This window comes from Tenrec ecaudatus, chromosome 6, assembly GCF_050624435.1.
Source record: "Tenrec ecaudatus isolate mTenEca1 chromosome 6, mTenEca1.hap1, whole genome shotgun sequence".
Lineage (NCBI taxonomy): Eukaryota > Metazoa > Chordata > Mammalia > Afrosoricida > Tenrecidae > Tenrec > Tenrec ecaudatus.
Window position 1 is genome coordinate 1,108,973 of NC_134535.1, and position 14,239 is coordinate 1,123,211.

Below are 14,239 nucleotides of genomic sequence, written 5' to 3' on the forward strand. Positions count from 1 at the left end.
CTCGGCTAGATGCTGCCCCAGGGAGTCAGGATGAGGTGCTCAGTGACCTGGGGACCTGGATGGCTCAGGACTGCGGAGGGAAGAGTAGGGGGCCTCTGTGCCCCTCCCATCCTCCATGGGCATGTCCTGGGCTCCTCGCCCCTGGGGTCTCAGCTGCAGGCCCCCCTCAGGGTGTCCTGTGACCATGACTAACAGGCCCCAAGCTCTTAACTGGTGGTCCTGATGGCGCCCACAAGGTCTGCCGCCCACAGGGTGGTCAGGCTGGGTGCCTGGTGGGCACCTTCTGGGTTCCTGTGTGGGGGGGTGTGGCCTCCAGCTGAGCTCCCTCCACTGTGGGCTCGGTTCAACAAGTGCTCTGCCCGGAGCTGGGCACCCCACGGTCAGACGGTGGAGCAGAGCAATGGAGGGACAGTGGCTGTGAGCGGCGGAAGTGGGCCGGGTGGCCGGCGGGCCGCCGGAAGGCCCCTGGAAACCCTGGCTTCCTGTTTTCCCGACAAAGGACCTCTGTCATGCAGCAGACTGCTCGGACAAGCCTTTTCCGTAAACAGGCTTGTTTTCCTGACAGGAGCGGCCCCCAGTCCTGTCCTGTCTCTGTCGTCACCAGTCATGGGGCCCAGCCCAGGCGGGAGCAGCCCCGACACCCCCACAAATGGGCTCTAGGTCACCCTGGTGACAGACCTTGGAGTCAGCGAAAGACTCGGGACTGGGTGGGCGGGTGCCTGGCAGAGCCCTGCTCTGGTGGTTCAGGGGCTACTGTTGGGTCCATCAGGGCTGGGCCTGCTGGGAAGGGGCGGCAGGGCCTCCACATATCCCCCCTCCATGGAGCAAACCTCCTTCCAAGGTGACTGGGAGCAGCCAAGGTCAGCAAGCTTCTGAGTGGATGCAGGGGCCAGGGCAGTGACTGCACCCTGGGAGGGAGCTGGCCTTATGGCCTCAGAAACAAGTGGGGAGAGGCCAGCTCCAGCTACCTGGCCTGGGGTGCACCCTGGGGCTGCAGGAGGGTTGGAGGGGTGGCCGATGGGCCTGGCATGGGTCCAGCATGGCTGCTGGCAGCAGGCACAGCTCCTCGGGCCAGTGTGAGGGGCTGGGGGGGGTTGCTATTTATAGCAGCTCATGACTGAAGCCAGCTATTAATAACCAGGGCTTGATGTGAATGGACAATTCGCCCCCAGGGCAGGGTAGTGCCAAGCACAGCCAGGATGCCCGGGGCTGGCACCAGTCCCTCCCCCAGGCAGCTGTACAAGGACTGCTGTTCCTCCATCAGCAGCTGGGCTGGGTTTCATCGTGGGGAGCAGCCCCCCAGGGTCATTAATATCCCCTCAGCTAGAGTGAGGGTACCAAGCTCAGCTCTGGAGGCCCCTGCCTGGTTCTCAGGGGAGGGGTGGGAGGAAGGACCGCCAGGCAGCACGGTCATGGGTCGAGTTTGGGTCCGGTGAATCTCAGGGACATGTGACCTGGGGCCCACATCAGGCGTAGGTCTGAGGGCTCAGTCCCTGTGGAGGGGCATCCCGCATTGCCCCGTGGAAAGCTCAGACCCCGCCCCAGGCAGTGGGGACCCCCAGAAAGGCATTCAGCTCTCTCAGCGAAGGTGGGTGGTGGGAGGGGCCCAGGAGCATACTCAGGCCGCAGGAAAGTAGAAAGGAGATGGGCTGCGAGTGCCCATACAGCGGAGCAGGGGCCGGGTGGGGCAGGTGCTGTGGCATGTGCGACCCCCCTCACTTGGCATCCCCCCAGGACAGGGCCCCTCAGGGAAGGTACTACCTTCCTCCACCCCCAGAGTGATGGCAGGGTCAGGGGTCGCTGTCACAGTCCACGGGGCTCGAGCTACTGGCTAGCCCAGGGCGAGGGGCACAGGGCCGCCCGCAGGGCGCAGGCTGCTGGCGGACAGGGGAGCCGCCTATGCCAGATCTCCCCTTGAAGGGAGGCCACCGAGACCAGCACCTTGGCGGGCGCAGGCAGCGGGTGCCGTGGGCTTTGTGGTGGAGGGTTGGGCCCCCACCCTCGCGCCAAGGTTGGGGGGCGGGGGGCGGTTTCTGCATCGGGGGTTCCCAGAGGGAACCACCCCCATTCCGCCTCGCCCATCCCCATTCCCGTACAAAGGGCGCGAGCGTCCGCCCCTGCGGGCACCTGTCGCCAAATGCTTTCCAGGAAGGTCGTGGCCGCGCGGCCGTCACCCGCGCACGCGCCCTGCGTCTCCGGCCCGGCAGCCCTGGGCGCCCCAGCCGGCGGCCGGAAAGTGGGGGGTTCCCGCAGCTCCAGCCAGCGTCCGGAAAGGGGGGGGGTCCCCGCAGCGCCCCAGCCGGCAGCCAGGAGGCTTCAGCCAACGCGGCGGGAGGAGCTCATCGAGCAGCGCAGCCCGGACCCGGCGGGGGCGCCGCCCAGGGAGGGGGACGCGGGGCTGGGTGGGGTGGTCTGCGGACTAGGAGCCTCCAGGGCGGAGACTCCCTTCCCCCTATTCCCCGGCCACCCCAGTCCCGCGATCTCTGAGCCTCAGTCTTCTTGCCCCTGCCCCTACATCCCTCCTCCCTGAGAGCCCACACTTCCACGGCCCTGGGGGGCTGCCCTGGAGCCGCTGGGAGTCCCCCTGGGAGGGAAGGGTGGACTTGGTGAAGCGCCCCTGCACCCTGCTGCTGGTTGGAGGTCCTGCTTTAGCTGCACGGCCTGATCCATGGGCTGCCTTCCCACAGGCTGGGCTGGCTCTGGGTACACAAAGACCCCCCCCCCCACCTGCTCGCGACAGAGGAGGCTGGGCAGTGGGCCCGCCATCTAAACTCCAATGACAGCAGCCCCCCACTCCCTGCCAGCCTAACATTGTCACCACATTGAGACCACCCAGTTTCAGCTGCAGTGGTCTCTGAAGAGGGGCCAGACAGATCAGCAGGAGCATTTGAGAAGGGAGGAGCAGTACCCCAACCTCATACAAGATTAGGGGGTCTCTGCTGACCTACTCCCCCACCCCAGGGGAGGAGACAAAGGGTGGGTAGAGGAGTAGCCCCCAGGTGGGACTCACAGCCAGACTGAAGGCCCCTCACAGGGACCCGCTGGGTAACACAGGGGACCTCCATCCACCTTAAGAGATGGCCCTCATCCCTGAGTGGGGCCCACACAGGCCTGTCCTCTCCACAGAGGCCAGGTCCCTCAGGTTCTGCCCAAGGCCCTCCTGCCAAAGCCCAGCCCCCAGGACTAAGGGTCGAGGCGTGGCACCACAAGGCAACAGGGTCCTCCCACCCATTCATGAGGAACAGTGTCCCAGTGCTTGACCACGCGGTGGATGCAGGAGCGCTTGTCAGGCGCCTGGGTGAGACCCAGGACTTGACCCAAGACTTGACCTGGGACTTGACCCCATCTGCACCGTCTGGCATATCCTTCTGGAGAGCTGAGGAGGAAGGAATGTCACCTGTCGTGGTGGGTGACGGGGGAGACCAGGTTCAGCGGGGGGGCGGCAAGGGGATCACACTGGAGTGGGTGAGCGATGGGGTCCTGGGTGTCAAGTCACCCACAGTGTCTGGGAGCAAGACTCCCCTCATTGGCTAGCAGTGGGCCCCCATGGTGTCTGTGGCTCCTCCTAGGCTGGGCGAGACTTCTCTGGAGATGGGCCCCGGTGGGACTCAGACAGCACAGGGGAAACAGTGACAGGGGCAGTGAGGTAGTCATGGGAGCCTGGCTGCCTGCTGTGGAGACAGCCAAGAAGGCTCCGTCACATCTCCCAGGGGGACCCTATGACCAGAGGACCCCATTGGGTTCCTGGGTAGGGCAGCTGAGGTGTGGCCATAGAACAGGGAAAATGGGGTGAGGGGGCGGCTTCAGAACTCCGTGGGAGAGCAGGCTGAGTTAGCAGGGTGAGTTGTGGGGGAGGGGTGTTGTTGACTCCCTTGAGGTGGACTCTGATGGGCACAGCTGACCCCTCGTTAACCCTGCCAGAGTGTATCCCCACGGTGGGCACCACAGAATACAAGGACTGGGCTTGAGGCTGGCAGGACAGGCACACCAAGCTGGGGCCCAATGGCAGGGCCAGCGGATGTCCAGACAGCCCAGGGAACGACTGAACGCTCCGTCCCTGGAGGAGACCAGCCAGTGGTCCGGCCACTGCCGCGGAACTAAGCTTCGTTCAGACAAGGACAGACACATTGGCACCTCACAACAGCAACAGCCAAAGGGGCCAGAGCCAACACGAAGGCACAGACACAACATCCAGATGAGGAAGGCCGTCAGCACAAGGTCGTCATAGTGGAGCTCGAGGCTTGAGTTTTTCCTCGGTTCTTTCAGCCGAAAGCATGCTGGGCAGTGTGCCGCCACCCCAACACCACAGCCTATGGAAGAGAAGCCCCACACCACGCAGCCACCCTCCGCCGCCGGGCACCCACCCTAAAGGAGGAAGGGCATGCCAGGAACGGGTAGGTGTGCCCCATGTTCACGCCGAGCCGCTCACAGCAGCCGGAAGACAGCAGCAGCCCAGGTGCTCCTCGGTGAAGGGGGTAAAGAAATGCCGGTGAGTGCGCAGGAAGGGACACACCGTGTCCCTTGGGGACCAGGAGGAAATCATACCAGTGAAATTACTCAACCAGAAGCGAACGAGTATGAGGCCACTGGTATAAGTGACAGATAGACACGTGGATAGCTGGCTCGACTGCGACGGGGCGGTGGGTGCTAAGCCTGCGGCCACAGACAGTGGTTTCCCACCAGAGGGCGGGGAGGAATCAGGGAGCGGGTGCAGGACAAGCTTTGGCAGGTGTTGATGACAACTTAAATTCTTCTATACAAGGTGGAGAGTCCACAAGGCGACCTCCTTCCTGATTTAGAATACTAAAGAAGGGGACGTGAGGCGCGTCCTTCCTTTTTGGTTTTCTAACTGGACTTGTGCACGGTTCACTGTCATGCTTTGTCTCTCGAGCTGCCCGCTGGCGTGTTCTATTTGCCTTCGTCGTTTCTGCCATTTGTTTTAGCTGCCCTGCGATCAAGCGCACGTTACAGTCTTTGGACATCCGCTTCGATCTTTTCTTTCTTCCTGTCGAGTCAGTGACGTTTGCTTCCTTCACGAAGGCGTTTGTGATGTCCTCCCACACGTACCAGTCTCCTGTCGTCGCGGTCAGCGTGTCAGGTCTTTCCTTGAGATGCATTTGTAACTCGTGGGTTGATTCCAAGGTGGACTGTGGCTCTTGGGAACTTGTCTAATTTTCTCCCGCTTCAACCTGAACTTGCACGGGAATGACTGCTGCTGTCGCGCACTGCTGGCCCCTGGCCTGCGTTCAGTGACTGCCCTTGGACTTCTCCATCGTCTTCGCCTACAGACGGCCCCGGGTGACTTCTGCGACACCTTCACTGGCATCGCCACTGTTGAGGGTGTGAGAAAAGTACCTGTGACGAAGAAGTCACTGGTCTTCCAAAATTCCGTCTGTCTCGTGGTCTCCAGCTTCCTTCCTGTCACCAAGACCGTGTGTTCCAGCTACTTCTGTTGCCTCTTTCTGAATTTTGCATCCCAATGACCAGCAATGATCAGTGCATCTTGAATGTGTGTTTACTTAATTTCAGACTGAAGAAGTTGTTAGCATTGTTCGACATCTTCATCGTGAGCTTTAGTGGTTGGTGCAGAATTCCGAACTGGCTGGATGTCCATGTTTGTTGCACTGCCTGGATTTCCTTATAGATGTTTACATATGATCCTATCCCAGTCAGCACTGCATGTCAAGACAGACCGTGAATGTCCTTTATTGACTTAATTTCCCACAAGACAGATGGTGCTCTCAAGACCATGGAGACTAGTCAGTGAGGTGGTCTCAGGCTGCGCCCCTGGAAACAGGGGGAGGGCAGAGGGCTTTGCTGGGCAGGCTGCACAGCGTCCCAGGAAGGAGGGCATTATACTTCCCCGTCTCCCCCAGATGGAACTCTGGTCAGGAGGGGACGCTGGGCCCACGAGAGGCACTGTGCTCCAACATGCCAGGCTGAGCCTCAGGCCCTGGAGAGCAGCACTCTGGCCCTCGCTGCCCTGTGTCCCCTGGGCTGGGCTGGAAGCCTAGGGCAATTATTGTGTGGGCACCTGTGTCTCTGGGCAGATGGCCAGGCCATGCGTTGACCTGCAGCGCCACCTATGGGCTGCAGTGTCTGCTCAGCCCTCCGGAGCACAGGGGGTACAGATGGGTGCCCAGCTGGGCAAGAGGAGCCAGGGCGGGGGCGTCATGGGGCCACCTCTATTCCCTAGGAGGCCTGGCACCAAACAGCTACCACCATGGCCTCTGCATCTGCAGCCTCTCCCCCTAGCACTTGTGCCCATGTGGTTCTGGGGACCCTAGTTTGTACCCTGAGCCCAGTCTGTCCTGACAGAGCCTGCTCACTGGTCTGAAGCCCCTGCAATGCCATGCAGTGACCCCCAATCCTTGGTATGGTCATCTACCAGTTTACACACAGGACACTTTAGGCTGAGGTAGTGGGAGTAGAGGGCTCCCTGTTGCTAGCCTGTGGGGTGACCCCCAGGGCAGGGGCCACAGGGAAATAATGCTCAAGGAGTCAGCCAGCCTCCTGTGGGGGAGGTGGGAGAGGGTGAGGAGTGGAGAGATCCCCAGGACAGCCAGAAGCCCATGGGGCAAGGAAGCTTGGAGGCTGGACCCATGGGGGGAAGGCATTCCAGGGAGCAGGGCATTCTGACCTTGCAGCCCTCCGGGTTGGAGGGGCAGTGGAGGTCTGAATGAGGGGATGCCTAGAGAAGGGAGGGAGATAAGAGGAACCCCCACTCCCGTGCTCCCCACCCAGTCCAGGCCCCCAAGTGACTGCCTACCACCCCAGGACATGGAGGGGCTCAGGGCTGGGTTGGGGGCATGTTTCCCAAACCCCAGCTCAGCCCTGGAGAAATGACCTTGGAATAGACTGACAAACCCTACCCACCGGGTTACTCCTCTGGCAGTGAGACACTTTGGAGCCCATGGGGGCGGGGCTGCAACCTGGAGACCCACCACAGCCCCTGGCACAGTGCTGGGCTTTGTCGACCCCCATGCCGGGGACACGTGAACCCTCAGGTTCCAACTCCAGCCAGCGCCCACCGAGGTGTACATCCTTGGTGTAGCGAGGGTCTGTCCATGAGCACCACGTGGTTCAGTGGGCTCGTGTTCTGACAGCTAGGCCTCCGCCTCTCTGGCTAGTCTGCACAGGCTAGCAGCGCCAGCCTCACAAATGCTGTAAGCCACCGTGATGGCAGGGTGTCCGCACAGCTGCAGGGACCTTTCTCAAGTTCAAGGTCCCTCCAGGGTTCCGGAGACCAAACTGGGAGTACAAACCTCCACGTGGGGGGTCCAGGTCAGCCCAAGATGGGCACCTGGGGCAGGAGCAGACAAGGGGGTACGTTGGGAGTCTGCAGCAGCCATGCCAGTGTGTACTACTGGATGGGTCCTGGTGGGCGGGGGTCTAACCCTATGCTATTCAGTGGGAGCTTTTCCAGCTTCATCTAAAGACGACCTTTCCCAAGGGTCCTTTCCTGTGTCCTTGACAAACCCCAACAGGCAGGGGGGCGGGAAGGTGGGGGAACCAGAAGGAGGCCCCCACAGTTCCATCCAAGCTCCATGAGACTATACAGAGTGAGCTGCTTATCTGTGCCCCCGCCCCCCCCCCCGCCATTCCCCACCACTGTGTACTGCGACCCATGTCTGGGGTCCAGCTCCTGTGACTGCCATCAGTTAGGGGGACATCCTTTGGGACTCAGACAGGACGTGGGGCCCTTCATGCGGATGGGGGGGGTTGCCATCAGGACTGGGAGTCCATCAGGAGTGGGGGACCTTTGGGAGGCTGGAGGGTTGGCATCAGGAGAGAGGCAGGGCAGCCCGCAGGGCCTGCACCCTCTGAGCCGGCCACCAGCCACGCCGCCTTCCAACGGTCAGCTTTATTAGAAAGGGCTGTATCAAAATAGAGGGCTCTGAGGGAGGCAGGTTTCTGCAGCTGAGGCTGAATAATTTAAGGGCAGGTCTGGTGTCTTCGGACGCAGAGCCATGTTACAGGTCTTCATGGGGCGGGGGCTGCATCAGCTTCTCTCCTTCTGTTTCTGTCAAGAAATAAACACGTGTCACTGAGGGAGGTGTCCGGGGACAGTGCGCCAGCCAGCCTCAAGAGGTTTGCCCAGCTCCAGGATACCTGAGGCTTCTGTGCGGGGACCCAGGTGCTGGATGACCAGGTGCCCAGCAGGAGGCTAGGCAGGTTTTGAGGAAGGGCTGAGTGGCAGGCAGCCACAGGCACCCACCCCAGCCTCAACAAGAGGACTCTTGGGCGGCAGCAACCCTGTGGGGACGAGGAAGGGCACTCCTGACCACCAAGTGACCTTGGTGTGATGCATCCAGAGGCAGTCTGCTGCACCTCTGGTGGGGAAGCAGGAGTCTGAGGACCCTGCACAGCCAGACGAGATGACACACCACCCCAGGCCGGCTCTACAAGCAGCACCGATGGTGCCTGTGGGCAGCCCTGCTCCATATCCCCATTTCCCCACTGGGCAGGGGCACACACGAGTGTCAGTGACCTCCCAGGAGCACCCCCCAGGCAGGACCCCAGCGACAGGGCTTGTGTCAGAGGGAGGGAGGCTAGTGTATGGCAGCCACACAGACCTCAAAGGCACAGGGGATGGAGAACGTGCATCTGTGGAGGGACTGGCAGGTCCCACTGGCAGACAGCCTCCCACCCTGGCCAATCCACAGAGGAAGGCCCTGTCCCTCAGCTGCAAATAGCAACACTGTCCTGCGCCAGGCCCTTGGGACACAGCACTGGGATTGGTGTCTCCTCTCTGGGCAGGTTGCTCCCCGACAGCTGGAGGTGGGGCCCAGCCAGCCCCATGGGCCAGGTTTGCAGCACAGACAGCACCTCAATGGCACCGGCACCAGCAGGGAGGGCATGCACAGGAGCTTGCCTGCACCAGTGTCAAAGCCCAGCAAGGACAGGCCACGCTCTCCTTCGGGAGCCATCCTTGGGCAGCCGAGGTGTGTGTGTAGTCTCGTGCCTGGTGTCTTGGGTGGCGCACTTTCCTGGCACTGCCTTCAGTTCTGGCTGTGTGGGGAAGCTGCCCTGCGTGGGTCCTTGCTCTCTGCGGAGGGTCCAGTTGTTCTCGTTGTCTCTGGTGTTCGACTTTCACACTACAGGTCTCCAGGCAGGCAGCTCCATCTTCCTGTGTCCCACTAAGGACCCAGGCCTTCGGGAATTGGAACTCACTCATCTCATTTACCCCGGGAGCCTGGGCCTCTCCTCCCTCCCTGTTCTCTTTTAGGACTTCCATGAGAATCCGGGTGGCCTTCTCATCCGCGACTCCACCCCCTCCAAGCTCTTCTTCCTCCCCAGATGTTTTCCAGTTCGTTCATTCCACCTCCACCTGACTCATGGGCCATCAACTCCTTCACCGAGCTTTACATTTCAATGATCTTGCTTCCCGTCTCCAAAACTCCCATCTGGTTTTATTTCTTGCAAAACCTTTCTGGTGTGCTGACAGCTTTGGGTCACAGCTCAGCTTTCAGGTGGTTCTTTTTTGAGTGTGTGCACTGCCGAGCTGTGCCCGGCAACTGCCCGCCAGTCTCTCTCTGCGTGGCTGGCCCGGCAGTGGACACGGTCCCGGCTCTGACCCAAGAGCCCGGCCACCCCACCGCAGGGCCAACTTCTGTGTCTGCTTTAAGGTGGGCGCTCCTGAGCCACGTGCAGTTATCGCCTCCCACCCCAACCCCAGCTTGGTGTGACTGGGCTGTGGCCAGGAGCCCGATGCCCCACTCACCGCCCCCTGCTGTGGGCACACAGGCGCCGTCGGTCTCCTCGTAGCCCTCGGGGCACACGCAGACGAAGCTCCCCGGGGTGTTGTAGCAGTTCTCATTCTCACGAAGACACGGCCCTTCCGGGTGCGAACACTCGTCTATGTCTGCAACAGAAGGCCCTCGACGTGAGTGCCTGAGCCCCAGGCCACGGGACCCGTGTGCCACAGATGCCCTGCGCCTCAAAACCACACCAGTGTGGACTGGGTGGAACCTCATGTCTACCAACTATGGAAGCGGGACACCCAAGACTGCGGGCCGGCACCCTTCGCAGTGGCAAGCCAGCTAGACACTCCCTGGGGGGCCCAGCCTGCAGGCATGTGGCGGCATACTTGGTCCCCCTCCCCCCTCCCACACACACACGCGTGAGAGCTAGGAGAAGCCTGATCACCGGAGTCACCCACTCAGGCCCTCATTGTGACCACACCAAAGGGGACTCCATGCAGCCCGGGACGCCTCTTACCTGAGCACTGGCCGCTCTCGTCCTTGGCGTATCCCGGAATGCACTCCTTGCACTTCCCGGGACCTTTGCCTGTGCACCCCACACACGTAGAATCACAGTCTAGAGAGGGGGACGGACACACGGGATATCAGGCCCTGCTCAATCAGGGACGGCTGGAAGCCATGGGGAGACGCTGCGCTCTCTGCCACTGTGTCCTGAACCCCTTGTATAGTCCGATTCCTGCAGGGGGTCCCCAGGTCACTGGGGAGCTGCTGGTGGGAGCAGGGGTGCCCACCCCTCCTCAGCCTCCTCTGGTCAGACTGAAAGTGGGCACATAGGGTCTTCTCAGGGGCTGTTGGTGCCCAGCCCAAGCCGGCTGCTGTGGCTGCCAGACTCCCAGCTGCCTTGAGTGCCAAGCTGGCACTGGGTGTTGGAAGGCCCATCTTCCAAGGCACCTATGGTGGTCTTGAAGCTCCAGCCTTCCCATGCCCACGAGGTACTCAGGAGGAATAGCTGAGGGGCAGACCCCGAGGCTCTCAGGGAGTGGCGGTCAGCAAGACCACCTCAAACAGCGGAAGGAAGGCCGCCACCACCAGCCAAGCAGCTGGCTCCTGAAGACCAGCCAGACACGAGCTTCCACCAGAAAGTCGCTCCAAGTTTGTAACTGAGGACAGAGACTGCTGAAGCCGGGGTGTAGACGCCATGGTTGGCACGGGGTAGGATCGGCACCACGGCGCTGGGAGAGCCCTTTGCAGAGCTGTGTGGCAGTGCGTGGGACAGCTTTCTGGCCCCTCTCCCCTCACTAACATTCCTGTTCTCTGTAAACTAAGACTGGACTCACAATGACCCTGCAGGGCAGGGCAGGGCTGTCCCTGAGTGTAACAGAGTGGAACTATGTAGGCTCCCAGGGAGCAGCTGGTGGTTTTGAACTACTGCCCTTGTAGCTAGCTACCCAACAGAGAACCACTAGCCACCAGGGCTCCATGGGTTCTCTGAGGTAACGGCTGTCACCTGCAACATTTACATGGCCACCTGGCAGGGCCCGGGGAATGAGCCCCGCAGCGGAGCCCCTCCCCTCCTGGAGAGAGGCTCTGCCCACAGGTAAGAGCAAAGGCTCTTCTGGGAGGGAGAGAGGCCCCATCCTGCTGGACCAGACACCACGCCCCCTGGGATGGGGTTCTCCTTCTCTAAATAAGAAGCCCCCACCCCTCTGGGTGGGCCCCTACCAGCTAGGTCTCCTCGGGGCCAAGGGAACCCACCTTCGCAAGAGTAGGAACTAGGGACGTTCTCGCAGTACTGGTTCTCATCGCAGGGAGCCGGCTCCGCGATGCACTCATCCACATCTGGGGCAGACACAGTGGGAGTGAGGCTGTGCCCACCCACGGGTCCCAGGGCGCCCCCAGCTTGCACTGAGCTTGGTGGTCTCTCCCTCCATCCACTCTGCACCTTCCCTTCTGGCCTGACCCAGGGCACACAGCCCAGCTCTGGGGGCAAGGGTATGGGGCTTGCAGGGTAGGGGGCAGGGACTGGGGGCCCTGGGCCTCACCCACGCATGCATCCTGCTGGTGGGCCCAGCCAGTCTCGCACTCGGTGCAGTCCCGTTCGGTGGGGCCGGTGCACGTCTTGCAGGACTCATGGCAGACTGGATGAAGGGACAGGTGAGAGGGCCCTCGGAGAGGCACACCCTCCCCAAAGTCCCCAAACCAAGGGAGCAGAGCAAGGACCCCCGGGACCCCGCCGCACCTCTGCAGACACTGTGTGTGTCGTTGCGCAGCACGCTGAAGTAGCCGTCCAGACAGTCTGCGCACAGCGCCCCGCTGTAGCCCGTGTGGCACTGGCAGGCCCCGTCTCCCTGCCGGCTACCTGCACCGTCGCAGTGCCCGTTCCCGCTGCAGGGCCTCTGTGACCCTCCAGGACAGGCTGGGGAGGCAGAAGTGTGCCCCTGGAGCAGCGGCCCTGCAGTGGCCCCGTATTCCTTCCCAGAGTCCCCCAGCTCCCTGGGACACGTGCTGTTACATCACAACGCCCCCAGACATCCCACCCAGCCACACAGGGGGGCGGGCAGGAGGGGGGCGTGGCCTGGTCCCATGCTGGGAGTGAGCCATCACGACAGGCACAGCTCCCAATTTCACTGACCCTGTGGGCCTGTGACCTGGAAGTACAGTGGGGCCCACCACTCGGGAGTAATGGTGAGCAGTGTTGCTATGGGCGCCCCAGGAAAGGGGACAGGAGCGGTGTCTCAGCTGTGCACCTCCTGCCTGCTGACAGTCAGGCCTTCTCACCTCCCGAGCACCTAAGCTCCTGGGGAAGGGCCCGTCCTCACATGCACCCTCATACCCCTCCCTTCCCCCCAGGGCTGCAGGGGGCTGTTGGGTGAGGGTACGGGAGGCATACCCCGACAGTCAGGCCCGTAGGTCCCCGGAGAGCAGCAGAACTTGAGTGTCTCCACACAGAACCACTCAAACAGGTCAGGGGCCTGCTTCTGTCTAGGGATGGAGAGCGCAGTCAGGCCGCGCAGATGCAGGCGCCCTTGGGAGATGGGTGGAGCTCTGTGCCCCGAGAACCGACTGGCTCTCCACCCCAAGGCCCTGGGAGGAGGCAGCCTCTGTGCTGGAGCGGTCACCCTGGTCTCCAGGAAGGACCCCAGGGTCCCTGGTTCAAGTCACTCACAGCTGTAGCCACCAAGAGGTGTGGGGTGAGGGGTGGGGGTGCTGGGCCCCATCACCCACAGATCCTAGGTCTCCAGGCAGTGTGGGGTAAAAGTGGGGGTCCTGGGTCTCATCATTCACAGCCCCCAGGCAGTGTGCGACCCGGTGGGGGTGGGGGACTTGGGCGCGGTCACTCACAGCTGTAGCCACCAGGCCTCCAGGAGGCCCTCGTGCTCCTCCAGCAGACGGTTGCACTCGAAGTCGCTGCTCTCACACAGGCCCTCGAGGATCTCCAGCAGGCGGATCTCACTGAAGGGGGCGGGGCGTGGGGAACAGTGGGCGGGGCGCTGAGACTGAGCACCGCCCACCCTCGCCCAGGCCTACCACAGCTGTGTGTGACAGTGGTGAGGTGGGGGTCGCTGGGGCGTGCAGGGGCTGGCAGAGGGGCACCCACCTGAACTCATACTTTGACAAAGACTTTTCCTCCCAGGCTGTGTTCCCGCCGCCGAAGTTCTTCTTCACCGTGTCCGCCATGCCCTACGGGACAGGGCCGTCAGGGCTTAGGGATGCCCACCTGGGGCCTCTGCCACCCCAGCTCCCAGTATGGGTGACCCTCAGCTTGAGGCGTCCATCGCGGAGTGTGGGGCCCTCATAATGGGCTGTCCCACACATCCCAACTTGGGATGTTCCTAACTCCCAGTGCAGGGGATCCCAGCCTCCAGACCAGAGTGTCTGGCTCCCAACAGGTGTTCAGCCCTAACTGTCGGTGTCCGGTCCCCACCCTCCATCTCAGGGTGCCTGCCTTATGTTCCCGATCACGGAGTGTCCTGGTCCCATCACCGGGACTTGGCACTTAGCGCAAGAAGGCGTCTCCAGCCTCCAAAGCGGGGTGCCCAGCTCCCACCGAGGAGTGGCTGGTCCCTATCGAAGAGGGAGGGGTGTCCCCAGCCTCCAGAGCGTGGTATCCAGTTCCCACTGTTGGGTGTCCGGCTCCCAGAACGTGATGTCCGGCCCCCGGAGCTTGGGGTTCGGTCCCCAGCGTGGGTGTCAGGCGCCGGCCCACCTGAATAAACTTGTCCACCAGCTGCTGGCACAGCGTGCAGGGCGTCGGTTTCTTGGCGGCCTCGGGTGGCAGCGGCAGCAGCAGCAGCAGGAGACCCAGCGCGGAGAGGGGCGGCGGGTGCATGGTTCTGCGGGGCCCGGAGACGCGCTGCTCGGCGAGACCGCGGCCCCGGCCGCACACCGGTCCCAGCGGCGCCGGCGGTTCCCGGGGCTACTTCACGGCGCCGGCCTCGCCCCGCCCAGACGCCCGAGCGCGCGCCGCGATTGGCCAGCGGGTTCCGCCCTGTCCTCACGTGGCCCAATCCGGATTCGCCACGAGAAGCGGCCAA

General features: G+C 62.4%; 1 protein-coding gene across 1 annotated transcript; it reads right to left on the reverse strand.

The window, feature by feature from the left end:
- Window positions 1-7,849: 7,849 nt before the first annotated feature.
- CRELD2 (CRELD disulfide isomerase 2) lies at window positions 7,850-14,141 on the reverse strand. The gene is made up of 10 exons (XM_075553462.1): window positions 13,912-14,141; window positions 13,303-13,385; window positions 13,047-13,157; window positions 12,595-12,686; window positions 11,944-12,120; window positions 11,747-11,842; window positions 11,460-11,543; window positions 10,222-10,320; window positions 9,725-9,865; window positions 7,850-8,023 (listed from the first exon to the last, which is right to left on the reverse strand). Exons 1-10 carry the CDS (start codon window positions 14,032-14,034, stop codon window positions 7,974-7,976), a joined length of 1,056 nt encoding a protein of 351 aa, XP_075409577.1. The 5' UTR covers window positions 14,035-14,141; the 3' UTR covers window positions 7,850-7,973.
- Between the last annotated feature and the right edge of the window lie 98 nt (window positions 14,142-14,239).

Coding starts and splice junctions, on each gene's coding strand:
- CRELD2 (XM_075553462.1), bottom strand. CDS start 14,034: ATGCACCCGCCGCCCCTCTCCGCGCTGGGTCTCCTGCTGCTGCTGCTG. Junction 12,121..12,594: donor CTACGGGCCTGACTGTCGGG/GTATGCCTCCCG, acceptor CTGCCTCCCCAG/CCTGTCCTGGAGGGTCACAG. Junction 11,544..11,746: donor CCAGCAGGATGCATGCGTGG/GTGAGGCCCAGG, acceptor TGTCTGCCCCAG/ATGTGGATGAGTGCATCGCG.